The sequence below is a fragment of the Amyelois transitella genome, chromosome 7, assembly GCF_032362555.1.
Source record: "Amyelois transitella isolate CPQ chromosome 7, ilAmyTran1.1, whole genome shotgun sequence".
NCBI classification, from domain to species: domain Eukaryota; kingdom Metazoa; phylum Arthropoda; class Insecta; order Lepidoptera; family Pyralidae; genus Amyelois; species Amyelois transitella.
Genome location: NC_083510.1, coordinates 5,404,640 through 5,425,511, shown reverse-complemented (window position 1 = coordinate 5,425,511; position 20,872 = coordinate 5,404,640). Strand labels below are relative to the sequence as shown.

General features: G+C 34.9%; 3 protein-coding genes across 5 annotated transcripts in view; 1 reads left to right on the top strand and 2 right to left on the bottom strand.

Moving 5' to 3' along the window:
* The window catches only part of LOC106132655 (pancreatic triacylglycerol lipase), a 34,034-nt gene extending 32,016 nt beyond the window's left edge, over positions 1-2,018 (top strand). For both annotated transcript variants that reach the window (XM_013332128.2, XM_060945110.1), the window contains exons 12-16: positions 249-310; positions 390-466; positions 704-773; positions 1,132-1,256; positions 1,594-2,018. In XM_013332128.2, coding sequence (XP_013187582.1) covers positions 249-310; positions 390-466; positions 704-773; positions 1,132-1,256; positions 1,594-1,699 — 440 coding nt within the window. In that variant the 3' untranslated portion in view covers positions 1,700-2,018. The remainder of the gene's footprint in view (positions 1-248; positions 311-389; positions 467-703; positions 774-1,131; positions 1,257-1,593) is intronic.
* A 264-nt stretch (positions 2,019-2,282) lies between these two features.
* Positions 2,283-13,253, bottom strand: LOC106131777 (serine-rich adhesin for platelets). Its single transcript, XM_060945119.1, has 18 exons — positions 13,096-13,253; positions 9,969-11,768; positions 9,561-9,635; positions 8,883-8,946; positions 8,778-8,804; positions 8,618-8,632; positions 8,061-8,374; positions 7,670-7,950; positions 7,393-7,499; positions 5,136-5,248; positions 4,930-5,032; positions 4,546-4,658; positions 4,076-4,276; positions 3,754-3,918; positions 3,257-3,447; positions 2,831-2,939; positions 2,527-2,632; positions 2,283-2,410 (listed from the first exon to the last, which is right to left on the bottom strand). The coding sequence occupies exons 1-18, from the start codon at positions 13,159-13,161 to the stop codon at positions 2,283-2,285; spliced, it is 3,978 nt and encodes a 1,325-aa protein (XP_060801102.1). The 5' UTR covers positions 13,162-13,253.
* Positions 13,254-14,274: 1,021 nt separating this feature from the next.
* The window catches only part of LOC106134217 (mucin-5AC), a 41,173-nt gene continuing 34,575 nt past the window's right edge, over positions 14,275-20,872 (bottom strand). The window contains exons 3-7 of one of the 2 annotated variants that reach the window (XM_013334221.2): positions 18,383-18,449; positions 18,045-18,112; positions 17,465-17,641; positions 16,665-17,034; positions 14,275-16,157 (exon numbers count right to left, since the gene is read on the bottom strand). In XM_013334221.2, coding sequence (XP_013189675.2) covers positions 14,680-16,157; positions 16,665-17,034; positions 17,465-17,641; positions 18,045-18,112; positions 18,383-18,449 — 2,160 coding nt within the window. In that variant the 3' untranslated portion in view covers positions 14,275-14,679. Of the gene's footprint in view, positions 16,158-16,652; positions 17,035-17,464; positions 17,642-18,044; positions 18,113-18,382; positions 18,450-20,872 lie in introns of both variants that reach the window. The other variant, XM_013334214.2, reaches the window with a different exon arrangement.

The window sequence follows — 20,872 nt, the reverse complement described above, 5'->3', positions numbered from 1 at the left end:
GTGAATAATAATTTTCAATTTGAATTTGAACCTGCTAACAGGGGAACCTAACTCGACTTCGATCATGGTTCTACGAAGTGTTTACTATCCCTTAGTCGACTCAAAATGCTAGAAATCACATAGTAATATGAGTATTTATTACTATTTATTTGAATATTTGAACATTAAAATGTCCCTTTATGTGCCTTTTATTATACTTATGTCTGTAATGATTTTTTTGTTAATAAAACGTTAAATTTGATACACAGAACGACACTATAAGGTGTCAATTCAGCTGGCCAATCCCAAAGGAGCAGAGGAGTGGGTTCAGGTACAATATTTCAAGCACATTTATGTAAATTGTGTATAAATGCTATTCAAAGATTGTAAAATATTTTAAATAATTTCAGGGTTTCTTAAAAGTAACATTGCTGTCAGATCGTGGTATGATAAGAGGAATGGATCTCACTCCTAGCAATTACGTAAAGTAAGTTTGTCTACGAGTTCTTAAATATATCAATATTATTTTGTAGGTAGGTATAAATTATTTTTATATTATAATTAATTTTAATCTGATATAAATTTATACCTAAAGTTTTAAACAAAAGTTTAACGGCGTCTCTGTGAAGATTGAATGAATATTCATGATGTCCATGGTCATGTTAAAAACATTTTTTAACGAAGAAATCTATATTTGAAGGTTTACTAATAAATTTGTTTTCAGATTAGAACACGGTACAACATATACCATTGTGGTAACACATCCAATGGACTTAGGAGGAAAAGTTAGGAAGGTAAAAACTATCCTAGTTCTATAATTCACTACGAACTGATGGTTCTGACTATAGGTATAAGAAAATTCATATCCTTCGTAAACCTGATAGCAGGGAAACATAACCAATGTTAACCTAACCTTACTATCAGGTTAACAAAGGGTAGACGAGAGTAGCTTCACCTGACATTACTGATCACTGGATTGTGGCCAACCATAATCCTGTGATCAGTAATGTCAGGTGAACAAGTCACAGTCACCAAGGTCACTTATTGAGGTGCAGGTAACGGGAGAGTTTTTTTAACATTTGTAGTACTTATTTTAATAGTTATTTCTCCCTGTAGATCACTGATGAAAAAAAAATTTTTTTTTTTTATTAGGTGGAGTTATCGTGGGAGTACGACATGAATGTACTGGAGCCGCGATCTCTGTGCATCCTGTGGTGCAACGACCGGCTGTACGTCAAGTCAGTCATCGTGGACCAGATGGAACTGCCGAGTAGAGGGTAACTTTTTATTCGTTTTTTCTTTTACTTGCATGTAACCTGCAGAAGCCTGTGACTTTATCCGTAGTGCGTGTACGCTAGCGCCTAAGACACAACTTCTTGGGTTCAAATTCCGGCCAGGGTATGATGGTAGCGAAGGACTTGAACACAGCACCGTAAAACGTAGCCCGAAAAATTACAGCCTTATGTCAGGCACTCGGCAAATGTGATAAAAACATTCTTAGTAGCATACCTATGTTAAGTACGACATAGCGAGTACGACGAGTAGCGTTAGTTAAATATGAGTAAATGTTTTCATAAAACTTATTTTTATTTTCTTACTTTTCTTTATTTTCAGGAAACGTAACGTAGACTTCAGCAGCAAACTATGTACGCCGAAACGTGAGTTTGCAGAGATCCCCAATCGAGGGTCTGCCAGTTTTTACGACAACTGTGGAAGGTAGCCGTGCCATACGTTTTATTGTAGGCCACTCATCTCACTCTACGGACCCGTCCATAGAGTTTAAAAGCTTTAAGACCCGACAAGAACACTCAAAGTGACGCGCGTCCGGTCGCTTATTTGTTGTGTTTATTAGACTGCCCCAGTGATGTTGTTACAGGGAGAAGAAAGGTGACTTTCTCTAAATTATAAATTGTTGAATGTTGTACTTTTAAGTAGATGATAATTATTGTAACGTTTTATTTTTGTACGAAACAAAGTAGCATTAAGATTATTAAATGAAATACTCATTGAATTTTTTTTCTTCATTCAAGACTTTTGGAAAGTGTGTAATGAACCTGAAGGTTAAATTAAATTGTTTATATTTTCCACCAGTTTGTTTTATTGTTCATGATATTTTAATCAATATAATTTTAAATGTGACGTCTCAAGCTTTTGCCTACGACTCTTGCCGCGTTGCATTTAGCAAAAACTGTTTCTGGGGAAAATTTGGAATATTCCCTTTAGGGCGCGTAAGTAAAAGGATTAATTTTTATACATTTTTTTATTAAAAAAGATCTAAATAATATTCAAGTTTTAATTAAATATTACATATCTTCTTCAAGGCGTACTGGCGGCGTCGTGTCGCCCCCATCCATTTCCGCAGTGTTCATTGACGTCATAAAATCTTCAGGAGTCATGTCTGAATCTTCATCATCCTCTGGCTCCGATGCGCCTAATAAAAATAAAACCCTTTTAAAGAAAAATAAATTACATAGTTTTATATATTCAATTCATTGCCCATAGAAAATTAACTTGGCAGATTTGTATATCAGCAGTCTAAGATTTTACCTTTCGCAGATGGGCTCTCCGAACATTTACGTGGTTTATCCTTTGGTACTGTCGACTTGTTGCATGGTATGCACGGTTTCTTTATCATTCCGTCTCCAGTCTTTGCCTGAATAATAAGTGCCAACATTTAAAGTTATCTTACCCTATGCTACAATGCTTAATGGCGGAGGGTGTAACTGGAATCACGCTAATATGTGAGAGAGAAAGATTTTAAAACAGATTTTAACATAAGGTAATCAATTCAATAATTAATTACAAGGTAACGATGAACTGCTTGTTTTTAAGAAAAAAAAATTGCACTTACTGAAGGATCCCGTCTTGCTGGGCTTATTATCATGCCGGTTGGGACACGGCTAATAGTAGTGGTTATTTTGGTGTGAGAACCGCCGCAGTATCGATTACATATGTGTGCTCTGTTGGTCAAGCAATTGTAATTTACTTTTATTTATAGTGGGCGTAAAACAAGCATGCTAAATATGTGTTCAATCTTTACGAAATTGACAAAGTTCCAAATTGATTTAAATATATTTTATTGATCACAGCCTCCTTCTTTCCAATAGCTAAACCATGATAAACAAACTCGAGTGCAGTGCGAACGCGCGGGGTTGTATACAACTTCGTATAAAATAATTCAAAAGCGGCGACTGCGGTACTAAATCTTTTTTTGATATAGTTCAATTCTGCTTTTACTTAAATATCACTATCACATTATGTATCATAAATCAGTAACCTGGGATCCCTAGGATGCGGTATTGGCAGACCAGGATAACAGGATCCATCTTCGACTTTCGCCGGAGATTCTGCGCCTAACGTTGGTGGCCTTGTTCCTGGCATAGCCGGTAGTAGTGGTACTTTGTGAGGCTCCACCAAGTGCATAAACGCTGGCGTAGAGCAGGACAAACAGTTGGTATCCCTGTGCACCTGTTGGGATGACTCAATTATGACACTTATTATCGAATATGGTACGCGGTGATAAAATGTGCACCTCTGAGACAAAAAGGGATCTCCGGTCAGGTTATAATAAAAGCATTGTTTCTGATTGGCCTGGGTTTTGGATGTTTATTGACAATAAGAGAAATTTTCAGGAAAAAATGTTTTTCTAAAGAACTTAATAGTAATTTGTAATTTATAAAAGTACAAATATTTCTAGGAATGGAAAGTGTGAATATATTTTATTAAAGATAGTATCATGAAGTAATTATCTTATTACACAATTGATTTATTAACCTTTCTGGCAACGGCTGCGGCTTGAGGTTCACCCACAATATCCAACATTTCTTGTAATCTTTTCCTCAGTTTCTCCAAATTCATCTGGATATCTTCTCGCAAAAACACGAGTTGCGAATAATCTGCTTTTTCCGACAGTTCCCTTAAAAGGTCATCAATAGCTTTCTGAAATTATGATAATTTGTTGAAATTAATAAATAAATGACTTATGGAGTGAAATTTACAGGTTTGAATAACTTAGAATTATAAATACAGATTAAATCGAAGAAAATATCTGTATATTAAGTTCTATGTTTTCTACAATATTATCATTTGCGCTTACTTGCCAAATTATTTCTTGATTGTTAAATTTATCATAAGCAGCACCTATTCTTTGTTCCATATCACCTCTCACTGCATCAAATTGCTCCAAAGATACGAGACCATTTAAGGTTCCAAGTCCTACTTTATCCCTCAATGCATCCGCTACTTCATCGCGATCGGATTTAATTCCCCGAAGAATTTCTATTTCCCTTCGTAAGTCCTAAAGAAAATTATATTAATATGAATACTTATTGTTTCAATAAAAGCTTAGAGTTATATCAGATACATCTTATGTCTACTGCGGTATCTTATTTAGATACCACAGTAGACGTATTATAAAAAATAGTACGTATAAAAAATCATAATCAAGGCTACTTTGTTTCGTAGGTAGGTACCTAAAATATTTAAAGTTTTTTTAATCACTTTATTGAGTACTTTAATTTTTGTACTACTTACTTAACAAAAATGTATAAAAGTAAAATATTTCACCTCTAGATCAGACTTCAAGGCCACTTGTATTTCTCGCAACTCGTTCTGCCTTAAATTTGTTGTTTCAAAGTCCAATTGCAAATTGGTGAAATGGCTATTTAGTTCTGCCACGGCTAAAAGAAACAAAAGATACTTAAATTACCATTAATACTGGAGTGGACATGTCATAAAAAACATTTACAAAATTAACAAATGCTCACCAAGGTTCGTGCGAATTTTATAGGTACGAGTATTTAAAAAACTGAATCAACTAAATTAACTTTTTTCGAATGATCGTAATAATATGTAAGTCACTTGTATAAAATATTATGAATCCGTTATTGCAACTATTATTCCAAATAAAAATAATTTAGGAATACAATTTCGCACAGATAACCTCCTTACCTGTGGTATCACCTCCGGTGGAAGCTAAAGCTTCAGCCATATTTTCCAATCCTGATTCAAGATCATGCTGCATTTGAGTTAATTCTTCTTGATAATTTGTCATCTGCCATTAAAATATTTTAAAGACGAAATATTTTTAACGTAAAATTTAAATATCCGATGTAGACTATAATTTAATATTGATGGATTGATAAAACTTATTTTACCTGTGATGATAGACCGGTGTCTAATGTATTTACTTGCTCAGCGTATTGTGCTACTAATGCTTCCAGGTCCGTCATTCGTGTTCCAAGATCCAGTGAAGCATTCAATTTAATTTCTGTTTTAAAAATAGTCAATAAATCAATAATATAGAGCAAGAGCCCGTGAACGCCAGACATACCTTATTTTGTAAAAGCTGAAAGTTTCTGTAAATATGTCTCTAGTACAGGTAGGAACGATCCCCACCTATGATACTCAGGCAGTGGTTGCTTTGGCTGGTAGCAGGTAATAAAGGTATACATTTTTCAACCTGAAATTCCTTAATTTGTAAAGCTCAATTTTTTGATATTTTATCCGTAATAATACACAAACTCGCGTTACTCATTGCCAGACACCTACTATGGTTGCAACCCCTTGCCAGACACCCCTAAACTATAATATTTTGTAACTCTACTTACGTCATTTTGTAAAATCTGAATTTAATACATATTTTTCGGGGAATTATTCAAACAACGTTTCTGTAGTAGCCAGACATTTTTGAAGGTTCTATTATCCTGCCAGACGCATCGGAGTGAGCAAAAGATGCAAGAGTGCGGAGTATATGTAGTAACTGGAGCGAGTGGAACAGAGTGGGTATCGTTCAGCGGACGGTTATACACGCATAGTAAACGTTGTAATATTAATTTGTGCTCGTTGTAAAATAAATTTGATCCAGTTTTAATAGTGCTATCATGAGTGACGAAAAAGAAGACGGAGTTTGCTTTGTCTGTAAAAAAAGTAGTGAAGATCTTATAATATTTTACGAGGAGACTTTCAAAAAATATCAGACTATTTTAAAATTACGAAAAATACATAACCTCAAATATAAAGAGATTATTTTATAAAATGAACTTCATATAACTTAAAAATAATATGAATTAATTGTTTAGTTTTTTCACAGTATTAATATTTTATACATACACTACACCCATGTTTCTGAGCTGTTTGAGCCTATTTTTATTTAAATTAAACGTCATCATTTTCACATTTAAAAAGCCCTCAAAAACTACGTCACACGCTTTATTAAAGACCAATACTAACTAACATGTAAATAAATGTCTGAAAAATAAATTATTTTTCTAGTATCAAGATCAAGTAAAATACAGAGTTGTCGAGATCGCTCAGCTAAATGAATTGTATCGTTGACCTCTGAATCTTACGCGTCGCTTTTCCGCCGCCCGGGGTGTAATGACGTTAGGATCGTGGATTTTGATACTTTTATTTTTTTTCGTACTTTCTGAAATATGAATCGATATTTTTCTTTTAACGTTTTTAAATATCTTTTAGATGAGTACACTTAACAGTTAAATTTATGCAGTTGAATTAAAAGTCACCCTGTATAATTCTTAATGAACATTTTTTTCAAAATGTTGTATGTAATGCTTTTATTTAATATATTTTTTTGATAAATTAGAAAAAGAGACCGCAAAATAAACGACAGCTGATGCGCAATGAAACGTCGCAAGAAACCGAACGCTCTGTCCCACTCGCTCCAGTTACTACATATACTCCGCACTCTTGCATCTTTTGCTCACTCCAATGCGTCTGGCAGGATAATAGAACCTTCAAAAATGTCTGGCTACTACAGAAACGTTGTTTGAATAATTCCCCGAAAAATATGTATGAAATTCAGATTTTACAAAATGACGTAAGTAGAGTTACAAAATATTATAGTTTAGGGGTGTCTGTCAAGGGGTTGCAACCATAGTAGGTGTCTGGCAATGAGTAACGCGAGTTTGTGTATTATTACGGATAAAATATCAAAAAATTGAGCTTTACAAATTAAGGAATTTCAGGTTGAAAAAAGTATACCTTTATTACCTGCTACCTGCCAAAGCAACCACTGCCTGAGTATCATAGGTGGGGATCGTTCCTACCTGTACTAGAGGCACATTTACAGAAACTTTCAGCTTTTACAAAATAAGGTATGTCTGGCGTTCACGGGCTCTAGGACTAATAGTGTAACAATGCAATAGTGCAACTGCAAGACGAAGGGGTGTTAACTACATTTATGTTACCTATTGTTACTCTTTTCCTTCTCATTCTTTAACTTACGTTTGATCAAATAAAAGAAAAAATAAACGTACAAACCAAACAGAAAAAATACCTCATAAAGTTATGACAGACGCTCGATTTGACTCCACTGACAAGATCTACTAATTTTATTACCGAATTACAAGAACTTAAAAATATTAGTGTCATTACTACTCTTAGAATACTAACCCAATCTGTTAGCCATTTTGAGTGCAGAGTCGACATTTGCTTTGTTCTTATTAATAACTACGTTGAATGAATCGAATAAGTTTACTGAAACCTCTTTTAATGCCGCGCTGAAAAAAGAAGTTAAGATAAACTGAAGTAATGATTGTACGATTAATCTGCTTCTACTCTCAATTTTAAGTCACAGTATAAAATAAATCCTGCTTGTAGTTAAGCTAGAGTATCACGGTACTAGTATCAAGTGTTCTAGTATAGAATTAAGATAACAAAATATTTGTACTCTAATTCCTCAGCTGTGATCCAATCTGGATTTTCTTTTTCTTCTTCAGCAACAGGAGCAGCAATAGTAACAGGTTTCTGGGTTTCTTTTTCTTCCTCGGATTCTAACGCAGGTATTGAAAAAGTGTCTATAGCTGATTCATCAAGTTTCATTTTTTTTACTATTTTCGATTTATCTTCTTTGGGTGGCTGTTTAAATGCAGCCTCTTTAGTTAGCTGTGGTGGTACTTGAGAGGATGGTCCAGGCCGCCCTTTGTATATAACTTCTGTGGTTGGTTCAGACTAGGAATAGTTAAAAGAAAGTAAGATTACAATTACTACTATACGTCGCTATGGATACAAAGTATTTCCAAAAATAAAGAAATATTTTTCCATTTTACCAACATGCTTACCCGTTCCATTATCGAAGTCAAGTCTACGTCAGGGTATTTACTAGCAAGTTCTGTTACAAGTGATGTCATGCGTTCTAGCGCCTTTTCCGCCGCTTCCAGGCGTGCTGATAGTTGCAAAGCTGCCATTGCATCTGTTAAAGATGCACCTTTACGTAGCTCTTGCATAAGTTGTATGTTTTCCGGGAATTCTGCTGCTCCTATTGGGTCGAACTTTTGTTGTAAACTTCGAACTACATTAGCAAGTTTTGCGAATTCTTCTTGTGTTACTATTGAAAGTCTAGGGGTAGCTCCACGTTGTTCACCTTGCAGCCGACCTGATTTGATAAATTTATGTATTTTAATGCATTTTTTGAGAAGTTAGGTTAAGGTTTAGTGTAAGTTTTATTAAAGAATTTTGAGGCATATCTAGCTAAAATTATTATATATTTTTTTAATCTCCCATCTTTTCATTCGTAATAATAACTAATTTTATATACTAAGCAAAGGTAAGGATATAATGTGAATAAAATATGTGATAAATAGTGGCAACTTACTAGCTCGAGCTTTAGCTTCGTCACTTGGTACCCTTTCAACTGTATAAAATAAAAAAAATGTTACTTTCTAATGAGAGTAAAAAAGCTAAAATATAATTATTAATGAACATTATTCAAATTTTATGAGGGCGTAGATTTGTTGAGTATTATATATTAAATACTATACATTATATTTATTACTCACCAACAAGCAGTTTTTCATACTGGACTTCTATAACATAAAATAAAAAAGGGAGATAATAAAAATTTTAAAACCCTAAAGAACTTCGCATGAGAAAACAATACTTACCAACTGATTCCAAAGAAGCCATAGGTGTTGGCGATTTCTCATGTTCTTCGCGGGAATCAGCTCTCTGTGAAATATATTTATAATGACGTGAAAATAAATTTCTTATGTCTATTTCTGCTACTCAATTCATCAATAATAAAAATCGGCATATTATTACAAACATTATTCCTTGCGGGGATGGTCACGTCTATATCCCTTGCGGGGTAGACAGAGCCAACAGTGTTGAAAAGACTGAATGGCCACGTTCAGCTATTTGGCTTAACGATAGAATTGAGATTCAACTAGTGACAGTGACAGGTTGCTAGCCCATCGCCTAAAAAAGAATCCCAAGTTTGCAAAATATTATAAAATATTATATAATTATTACAAAATATTTAAATATTACGGAGTAGCATAATTTTGCGTTGATGCAGTTAAAATTTTATTTTAAAATTTGCATTAATTTTATTTTTATGAAACTGCAAGCACTAAAGTAGAAGTATATTTTAAAAGACTTTGTTTTAAAAAGTTATGGGTGAAGTAATATTTTCCTTTTCAATTGACATATTTTAAGAGTAATCATACATACCAACGGTAGCTGAAATTAATAAAAAAAATAAAATAAATGAAATAAAAAATATAGCGGTAGATAAACAGGAACTGGTGTCGCTGTAAAAAAAATTTGTCGTCTGCAGGCACCTGGTGTATAATTCGTAGTTCTCGTTCCCTTTGCATCTCAAACTCCGAAAGTTGTCGATGGTGTCGCGTTGCATGCTATTGAATTAGAATAGGAGACAAGAAATAAATTTATGTTAACTGTTCTACTGGATCGCCTAGCTTCGTCGATAACATCGCAATGCCTAAGCTGAATAGTATTAACATTATTTTTAGTAATAGTTTAACCTACTCTATTTTGTACAGTTAATAGTATATCGCACTGCAAACCATTAACCGCATTTAAGTATAGTGTTCTTTGCATCATTAACACGCGGTTAACTGTACGTTGAAAATTGGCAAGCATTTGAATAAGTTTATGCTGGATCTGGCAATACATGAATGATCTTCATTGTTATTAATTCTTATTACTAGAATTTTTTCATAACCTACCTTCCCAGATGATGAGGTTGTGTCCTTTGTGGATGATGATGTTGTTTTTCCAGTTGTGGTTTTATCAGAAGATAAAGTGGTCGTTTTAGCCGAGGATGTCTTTTCTGTCGAGCTTTTGTCAGAAGAAGATTTAGTGGTACTTTTGTCGGTAGATGATTTATCTGTTGTGCTTTTTTCCATAGAAGATTTATCTATTGTACTTTTGTCCGTAGAAGACATCACGGTGCTTTTTTCTGTAGAAGACTTATCAGTTGTGCTTTTGTCTGTAGAAGACTTTGTAGTGCTTTTATCAGTAGATGATTTTTCGGTAGTGCTTTTTACAGTTGTTGATTTCTCAGTAGTACTTAGATCATCTACAGATGATTCGTCACTGGCACTTTTATCGGAAGATGTTTTATCAGTAGTAATTTTATCCGTAGATTTCCTACCAACACTTGTATCCTTAGATTTTCTAGTGGGACTTGTATCAGTAGATTTCTTAGTCGCGGTTTTATCTGTTGATTTTTTAGCAGTACTCTTATCTGTGAAAGGTTTGTCAGTAATGCTTTTGTCCATGGAAGATTTATCAGTAATACTTTTTTCTGTTGAAGATACTTTAGTGATAGTTTTGTCAGTAGAGGATTTTTCAGTGGTGCTTTTATCAGTAGATTCTTCTGTGGTGCTTTTATCTGATGGTTTTTCAGTGGTTGTTTTATCAGTCGAACTCTTGTCTGAAGACTTTTCAGTGGAGCTTTTGTCTGTAGATTTATCAGTAGAGCTTTTGTCTGTAGATTTCTCAGTTGAACTTTTATCTGTGGTTTTCTCAGTGACGCTCTTATCCGTAGAAGATTTTACAGTGCTACTTTTATCTGTAGATTTTTCAGTGGAAGACTTCTCAGTACTACTTTTTTGAGTGGAACTTTTATCTGAAGATAAAGTTTTATCAGTAGTGGTCAATTCAGTAAAAGTTTTGTCGTAGGAAGATGTTTTAGTCAAAGAAGTAGTTGTTATTTCAGTAGGTGATTCAGTGATTGTTTGATCAGTTAAAGACTTTCCTGTTGTCGATTTATATGTAGATGACTTTTCAGTTGAAGATTTTTGTGTGGATGACATTTCTGTTGAAGTTTTTAGAGAAGACGTTTTTTCTTTAGATGATGTTTCTGTTTTTTCGGTAGATGATTTATCACCTGAAGATTTTTCCGTAGATGATTTTTCAGTGTCTTTCATGGACAAAGACCTATCATCAGTATCTGCAGATGATCCTCCTGACGTACCAGCAATTCGCCTTCCAGTAGTACTTTCTCCGTGTTTTTTAGAAAAGGATAGACCAGTAGATTCGCTTGCTGTTAAAGCCTTGCCACTAGGAGAAGTAAATGTTTGGCCACCTGCACGATCGTCATCTTTTCCTGGTGTTGTTCCTTTTAGTGTGGTTCCTCCTGGTGTAGTTTCACCTCGAGTGATTCCTCCTGGTGTGCTCCTTCCAGGTGTAGATTTTCCAGCCGTAGGTCCTCCCCGTATAGATCCGCTCGTGTCTCCAGCTGTACCTCTGTGCTGGCTTCCTCTCCCAGTTGTACTTGTATCTATACCCCTAGCAGGACTCGTTCTGCTGCCGCCTCGACCTTGCGTAGGATCTCTTAGAACATGCCTCTTTTTTTTAACATTGGCATGTATTTTAACTTCGGAAACCACTATATTAGATTCTGAAGAATAAACATCTATGTTCGTAAACAATTCTATTTTAACTCTTCTATCCAGCATTCTTAATTGTCTTGCCAAGAGATACAATATAGTTTGAATAAGTTTATGATGCACAACGTTTTTCTGAAATAAATGGAAATCAAATAATTATTAACATAATCCTATTTATTACATACCGCTTTTTACCGAGTGGACCATCTTATTTTCTCCGTCATAAAGTTCTAAAAGTGAACAATGGCTCGATAATATATATTATACCTAAATGACAGGGTGTCAGGGGCAATTAAATTTTTTTTACAAATCGAATCAGATCATACATATAATCATGTCTATATCCTTTGATATATATTTAGGAATAGGCTATTATAAACTTGGAAATCTTGTTTAGGCGATGAGCTAGCAACCTGCCACTGTTTGAATCTCAATTCTACCCTTAAGCCAAACAGCTGAACGTGGGCTATCAGTCTTTTTAAGACTGTCGGCTCTGTCTACCCCGCAAGAGTATAGACGTGAATATATGTATGTATATCCTTTGCGGGGTAGATAGAGCCAACGGTTTTTAAAGACTGAGAAATAGTGACAAGTTGCTTAACCATCGCCAACAACAGGAATCCCAAATATAAATTTTTGCCTTCCTCATTTCCCTTAATTGTCTTTTACGATATCCATGGGAAAGATCACTATCAAAAAAGTCCGATGCACGGGTGAGATGGCAGCAGAACGAGCCCTGCTGGAGGTATAGATACAAATACATCAAAACCGAAGCAGATACTCAGTATAATTCTTGGGACGAATATATATTTTTGCATGTTTGTATGTTGGTTGATAACGCGAAAAATTTCGAAGTCAGTAGGACAACAAAATCAGTTCAGTAGTATTTGAGATTTTAAAAATTTTGTTAAATTTAAATTGTGTTCCTGTGTTCACGGCTAATGACTATGAAGTACCTATCTATTAAATCAAATATTAACCAAATAATTAGTTGCCCTTTGGTAAGCAAATCAATTATTTTCGTGATGAAACGCCTCGGTTTGAACCTGAAGTGGATTACAGGCTTTATATTTTGTTTATAGCGCTAATTAGTTTACTGTCTGAATAATTATAAATGCCGTGTGGTTCCCGGCACCAATACAAAAAAGAATAGGACCACTCCAACTCTTTCCCATGGATGTCGTAAAGGGCGACTAAGGGATAGGCTTATAAACTTGGGATTCTTTTTTAGGCGATGGGCTAGCAACCTGTCACTATTTGAATCTCAATTCTATCATTAAGCCAAATAGCTGAACGTGGCCATTCAGTCTATCCGAGACTGTTGGCTCTGTCTACCCCGCAAGGGATATAGACGTGACCATATGTTTGTATGTATAATTATAAATTGTAGCGTCATTGAATTCGTAGTTTTTGATGCAGTTGTGCTTGAGAATAAATGTGATGGTAAACTGTTACTCACATCTGGATCTCCAAATGCTTCATCTATCATCTCTCTAATCGTCATAATTTCAGGTATTGTAGCCATTATAGTAATAAAATTATTACATAAACTGTTTCGCAAAATATGTATAGGCACGTTTTATAAATTATAAATAATCTAGTAGGTGCTTAGAGAAATATTTTTAACAATCCGTCATATTTATTCAACTGTCAAACCAAAAATAGGTTTTTAAAAAAAATCAATTCTAAAAAAAAATTATATACATGTAGTTTATAAAGATTAATAAACTAAGTGTATACATTTTTATACCGTCTACTTACCGACACTTTCAAATGGGACATACAAAGATGTCATAAAAAGCTACTAAGCTAATTATAGTGTGTGCCTGCTTCTATTACAGTACCTGCAAGGGAGTAAGGTTGTAAAAGTCATTCAATGGAAAGGCTAATAAACTAGGCATCCTCCTTTTAGGTGATGGGCTAGCAATCTATCACTATCATCCGAATCTGAAATTTTCATAGAACCTATTTATATCATAAGTTGATCGTGGCTTTTAATTTTTTTAATTTCATCGGCATTGTCTACCTGTTAAAGGGAAAGACGTGATATATATATAAAGTCGTAAATTGCGGCTTAGCACATGGGATAGGACTCATTAGGTACATTCATGGTTTTATTTCTGCATGACCTCGTGCAATAAATGCTAACCCAGATATTCGAATGGTAGGTAGTACGTAGTAAATAATTTGTCACACTACTAAAGTAAAAAATATACGTACAATGCGCTAAGTTTTGTTGAAACATAGTTAATTCGTTATTATTTGTAAATTGAATCTATGCAAAAAGTGGCTTCTCATACTGATCAGTCGTTTATACTTTTCCAATTACGATAGATAATGCTGATCTTGTTGCCGCATTGCATATAAACATTGCCTTCAGCATATCGTTCAGAAGTAATCCTAATTTATTACCTACTTGTTACTTTAGTTTTTTCTATTATTTTCTTCAAAAGATATATTTTGTACGTTATGCAAATATTTTCACAAGTCCCTATGAAATGTGAATTATCACACTGTTAATGGCAAACCGTTAATTTTGTGCAGTGTTTATCTGACATTTTAAGGAGATGGATAAAATGATGGCCATACATACATAGCAACATATTATATATTTTTATGGTATTTACAAGTAATGTATTTTCGATAAATATTACTAATTTTAAACAAAACTTTCAAGTTACACATATTTATAGTAGAAATAATATTTACAATTGGTAAATTATTTGCAACGTTATATAAATACACTAATACATTACACGCAATATGAGAACAGTTTCTATGTAATGTGCTATGACAATTCAAATATTGCGTGGAAAATTGATAAAAATTCACTACCTATCTAAATTATGAAACTATTTCTTTATGAGTAAACGGGTAAGAGGTGTTTCACGATCAACTTTTCTTGTTTCGGCATTAAGTCGCAAACTTGTGAATTTAAGTATTTATATTTGAAATGGTAAAATTGAATTGAATATTGTTAATTTTGAGGACTACAAAATATACAACGATGAAACCTCTCTTACCCATTGGAAGTGAGCTAATGTTAGGCACGAATCCGACAGTCACTGGCGCGTGAGGACGCACAGGCGGGCGCCTCGAGGGGCGGCGGATGAGGCAGTGAGGCGGCGGGAAGCCCCGCATTCACTTCTGAACTTTGACTAGAGGTTGTCTGCAATGCAGACTCCGTCGGCTTTGTTTCTTCTACATGCCCAACTTTGGAGAAATCTTTGTATTGAGTCTTAATTTCAAACAAATCACTATTTGACTGTTTTTCTTTTTTCTTTATTTTATTTCGATCTGGTACCAGAATCGCAAGGGGTGGCACCGGTGGGACATACGCATGGGGTTCGTAATTATCATCGACATAGTCGTTCGGATTCCAAGCGGCTGTTGTTGTTGTAGTGAAACTCGTAGTTGCAGTGATCGCAACAGTTGTCGATCTTGCAGTTGTTGTTGCACGAGATGTTGCCGGTGGTGAAGTATTTGTTGATTTTTCACTCGTATATTCAGTTGTTATTGCGGCACTATCGGGAACGGTGAATACATTTCTATTCTTATATGACCTATTCTTTCGTTTCTTTTGTAATTTTGGCACATCTAAAAAGAATGGATCAAAAAGCAAATCTGACTCTTTATAGTCATCATAGTTTATTTTTACGATGGGCTTCACTGCACTTACGACATTACCCACGGTATAATTAAGTCTTTTCCCATTGCTGTCACTAACAGAAGCACTAGCGGTAACGATAACTCGAGGAGGACTTTTTGGTTTACTTGGAGGTTTTTCGGCTGAAACTGGAGGTGCAACCGATCGTGGAGACAAAGAAGATTCATCTTCTGGACCTGAATCTTCACTTCGTTTTCGATCGAAATAGAATGAATTAAATGGCAACGGCCGTTGCTGTGGTAGAGAAGTTTGATGTTTGTGTTTTATCGAAGTCTCATGTCTTTCAGAAGGTTGAAATGTTGGTCCTGGACGTAGCAGTTGATCTCTAGGATCAAGCGTAGTTGGGCGAAATGGAGCTGGTTGTGGTCGCTGGACGAACGGAATCGGTCGTGGAGCTGCTGGACGCGGAGCAGTTCTTGACGACTCATATTGAAAGTGGTCAAACTGCTGCGGTGGTGCATGGGTAATATAAACTCCATCGGCTGGTCGAAAACTTTGCCGTTGGAATGATATTGCTTCGGACCCTGGGCCTCGATGACGATAAATAAATTCTTGCGGCGAAAGAAGTGATGGATCTAGTGTCGGCAATGACGTTACTGATGGCGATATCGAAGAGTATGTTTGTTGCGACAAAGGAGATAAAGTGGGCGTTGACGAAATTAAATGAGTTATTGGAGAAGGACGAAGTGACGATGGGATAGACGCCACTGTTGTTGTCGTAGATTTTGGCGTTGTGCCGGTTGTTGTTGGTTTAGTTGTTATTCTTGTTGTAGTAGTTGGCGAAGAAGTAGATGTTGATGTCGACGCATGTGAATAATCTTCGTATTCGGCAATTTCCTCATCTTCTTGATAATCTGAAATTAGAAATATAAAATAAAGTAGGTATAAATTAAGTAAAGGAAGACTGTACGTACATAACCTAAATAGCATATTTTTGTTGAGGTTGTACAAAGTTTCTCCTTAGTCTAAGTTGTAGTTGTACCTTTTCTTGGCTGTACATATACATAAATAAAAATATCCGCGAATAGGAAAATCAATTGACTGGTAATAATTATTAGGCACAAATCTGATAATTAAATAAGTTGAGGAAACTTGCACATATGTGACTCAGCAATAAACCTGCAAGTTTGTGGAGGTTAAACGGAAGTTATAATGGGTAAATCATACCTATCGTTCGTTCGGATCGTTGTCATTATCACAGATGGAACCCGGGTTCATATCCTGAGAGGTGAGAATGTAATCGGGGCTAGTGCCAAGAGGATGACGATTATAAAACAATTGACTTTAAGAGTACTTATTCCTTAAAAATATAATTTTTTATAAATATTAAAGACAATAAATATACAGACCATAAAAATTACCTTCCGTAAGTTCTTCTTTTTCTGGCACTTGTATAGGTTGTTGTGTTGGTGAGCTTAGGTGATGTTGAGGTTCATCTCTTTTAAATTCTTGTAACGGATCCTCTGTTGAATCAGAAACTTCCGTAGAGTGACTATTGGTTTTACTTGAATCAATTGTTGTTGTAGGAGATTCCTCTATCATAGGGTCTGATTCATGTTCAAGATCAGGCTTAGTCTTTTGATGAGATTGCTCTGTTGATTGTGCTTGAGCTTTTTGATCGGTTTGAATAATAGGCGGTGCAGTGCTTCCATATAACTCTAAATTTAAACTGTAGAATTTTTCAGACTTTGTACAATCTACTTCATCTACTCTCTCACACACTCTTGTCTCCTGAAAAAATTATGGGTTGCAATAGTTTATCAGGATTATGTAAATCTTTGGCTTGTAATTTTTAAGCCACGTTGTTTCAAATAGAGTAGGGAAGGGATATTCATTGGGTAAAAAATCTCGCTTATCGTCATTGACATCTAGTTATTCAGGGCTTTCCACCAAACGATGTATGTGTAACTATTGTATGTTTGGCCACTGTCACTAGCTTTATTGTCTCTGAACTTATATAATAAGATAGGATGTATTTGTTTTTGAAGTCATCCAAGAATATTTCCCTTACGGAGAAACGGAAAACTAGTAGTGCCATGCCAACATGCAAACATCACCTACAATCAGTCTCCCACTTATTAACCCAGTTGCCTCCATACTTCGGGCCTTGGGTTAAACACTCAGTAAAGAGTGCACTACGAAAGAAAAGAAGTTTGTTTACCTGATCGAAGACAGTGCCATTGAGACAAAGGAACTTGATATCCATGGGCTCGTCTTGCTGGCCCACGGTGCAGACGTGAAACATTTGGCAGGAGGTTTCGAGGTCAGCGTAATAGCCGCCGATAACTTTGCCCGCGCATGTAAAATTCGTCTCTGGGAGGTTATCGAAGTCCAAGTACTGAAAGTAAAAATAATAAATTAGAAAGGACGAAAAAACATTACAGACATATTCAGTGAAATTTGAATGATCCATACACATATCGCTTAATCCCATACGAGTTTGACCGAAAAGTACAGTTGTGTGACTTTTGGGTCTTCCAAAAAGAACGTCATATTTAGCTGGATGGCCTAATTTTGTTGCAGAGATATTGACAACCAGTCTAACTATTCAGAAAAAAACTAAATATTCAGACTTAATCTTGTTATCCCAGACCTAATCTAATTATCTTACATTAATATGATTCACATTAGGTATAATTTTTGGAGTATTAACACTGTCTGGATAATACTTTGGAAATGGTTATGACCATTATTTTCTACGAATACTATAAAATAAGATAAAAAGTTATTAGTATACTTACTCCAGGCTTAATGGACCCAGACATGACAAACTCGTTTTGAAATATAAATATCAGCAACCACAGCCAAACTGTAAAGAAGAAAAAGTAATTTTATCAAACAAAATATTCTTAGCCTTACATAATATGTGCCCAACTTTCAACGCCCAGTGCGGAAAAATTATTGCGTTATTAGTTCATAGTTTTTTTAAATGTTGAGAATTAGGTGCCTCAATTTCAAAAGCAATGGTAGACTATTATATAATGCTTTAAGCATTAAATCCGCCTATTGTATTATACAGAGTCCAGTATAAATAATATATTAGTGTGGAAATGTTTTGGTAAGATACGATATGGATTACCTTGGAGGGCGGAGGCGGAGCGCACGACGAGCGCGCCGCCTGTTGATATCCGAGCCTGCCGCCTCATCTGGAAACAATGGAAAAATCCTTTTATTGTTATGTATTTATAGGAATAATAAGTATCTCCCAAAAAGCAATGGTATAATAATTTAATTGATAATTCTAGGTATCTCCCAGCGCCCATCCCCAATTATTTGTTTGAGTTTAAATGTTGCACTCACTAGTTTTATCCGTGCGTTCTAAATATGTACTTTGCGACAATTCAATTGCTTTTATCCCTTGCGAGGGAGAAAGAGTCATAAGGTTGCAGGATTCTGATGCCTGGTTTAATTTATTACATCAATAAATTAAACCAGGATTTAAGATTCAGAGATAATGAGTTGTTGTGAGTGAACTCATGTTGCAAGCTTTTCTTCACTATCAAATAAGCAAGATTATTTTTACGTACATACATATAATCACGTCTATATTACTTGTGGGTTAGATAGAGTCAATAGGATTGAAAAGACTGATAGGCCCCGTTGGGCTGGCTTAATAAAATATAATGGAGAATTGAGATTCAAATAGTGACAGGTTGCTAGCTGCATTGCCTATGAGAAGAATCCCAAGTTTATAAGCCTATCCCTTGGTCGCTTTTTACGACATCTAAGGAGAACGATAAGAAGTGGCCCTATTGTTTTTTATCTTGTACATAAATAATTAGTATAGTAGGTCATAGTTTAATGACTAAATAAGTTCGACAAAATATAATTAAATATCACGGAACAATAGGGTCGTGATGTTCACACGCACGTCAAAACTCTACAATTGTGTTGTGAAATTACAATTATCCATCCACAATGAATTGTTCCAATATCATCCACGACTTGTCCGAAATTGCATAAGGCAATTAAAAATTTCGATAGAGAAATGCTCAATTTCTTGGTTTTTATTTTAATGAGCAGAAATGAAACAATTTTTACATACGAGTGTTAGGAAGTAGGAGTAGGAATACTTTGCTGTAGTTAAGGTTTCACATTTTTAACATTAGCTTTGAATATTTTTTCACAAAAATATTGGGACAGATACAGGTACTTACAAAAATGCTAACCTATACTTTTATCTTGGTTTTTTCTTATCGTACCACTAATAAAAACTATTCAAAATTTGATTGACGTATTAATCGTTATTGAGTTATACTGTTCCTTTTGTGCTCATCTATAATGTAACTCAATGAGATTGATTACGTCAAATGCTAACAACATTAACTATATTGTTTGGAAGATGAAATAATTATACACCTAACTTGAAAGCATACGTAACGCCTGACAGTTCATTAGTTAAACATAATACGATTTGCCTCTCTAATCATATTTATTGTTTTTATTCGCACCGCATGCAGCTATCCAGCATCCAACAGAGAAAGTATATCAGTTTTATTGATCTCTTTTTGTGCCAAACCATCAAAGAGACCATTTGTTGTATGATGTAACTTCCATTTAAGTGTAACACGATACGTTATACTCATCTATTATAGTGTTATATCTGTGGAGACTATTGTGAGTGTTACATCTCCTAGTTTTATATAGAAATGTAATTATTTTTTTATGTTTTGTTTGTTTGCACAAACTTAACAATTGAAAGATTTTTTATTTCTTCACGATTCATGTTGAATATTAGATTTATATTTAATTGGAAAATTTTTAAAACATGAGATTGCAGAGCAAAGTTAAATAATAACAAGTGAGGTTCCGATGTTATCGCAGTTTCACACTCTAGCACTCAATAGCATTTACCTTTAACCTGGGAAACGAAGAAAAATTAATGACTGGCTCAGGAGTTCAGATCAAACGATTTCATAAGTCCATTATTAGAGGAAAGTGTAACTATTACGTACTGATGACGGCTGATCCTGGGTCTTGATAGGCTTTGAGCTAGCTAATGCGTAGAGCTTGCACCAGCAAATTCCTGATAAGGCCTGATTTGGTGGCGGACGTATCTTTGTGTGGTAAAATATAAAAGAGTTATTATCTAGAGCACTTCTTATCTTATAAGCAATAGAGCTTATAACAAAGATTACCTATCTCATAAATTACGAGAAACGAGGCATTTATAACACGTTATTATTGGCCTGTATAAAAAGCCCATTGGCCACAACATATAATAGTGAACGTTATCCGATATCGTGAAAGCTGTTGCAATGAGTGGTTGTGTCAGATAGTCCTAGGGCGTGGTTTCCTCGACGTAAGAACGAGGGTCAGTGGACCGGCACGAATCTGGAGCAAAACAAGCGAGACAACCGGCAACACGGTGCGCACACGCAATATAAAGTAGCTAGTGTTGGCTGACCAGTATTTGAGGGTCTATTTTTGATATTGACTATGGTAACTTACTTTCTTTCATGTTAATAACAAGTTATAAATTCAGGGATCCTAAGTCCGATACCTGGTGCAGTTTAAATATATTTTGTTTTAATAAATATCTGTCTGTAGTACGAATACTCAATTGAGA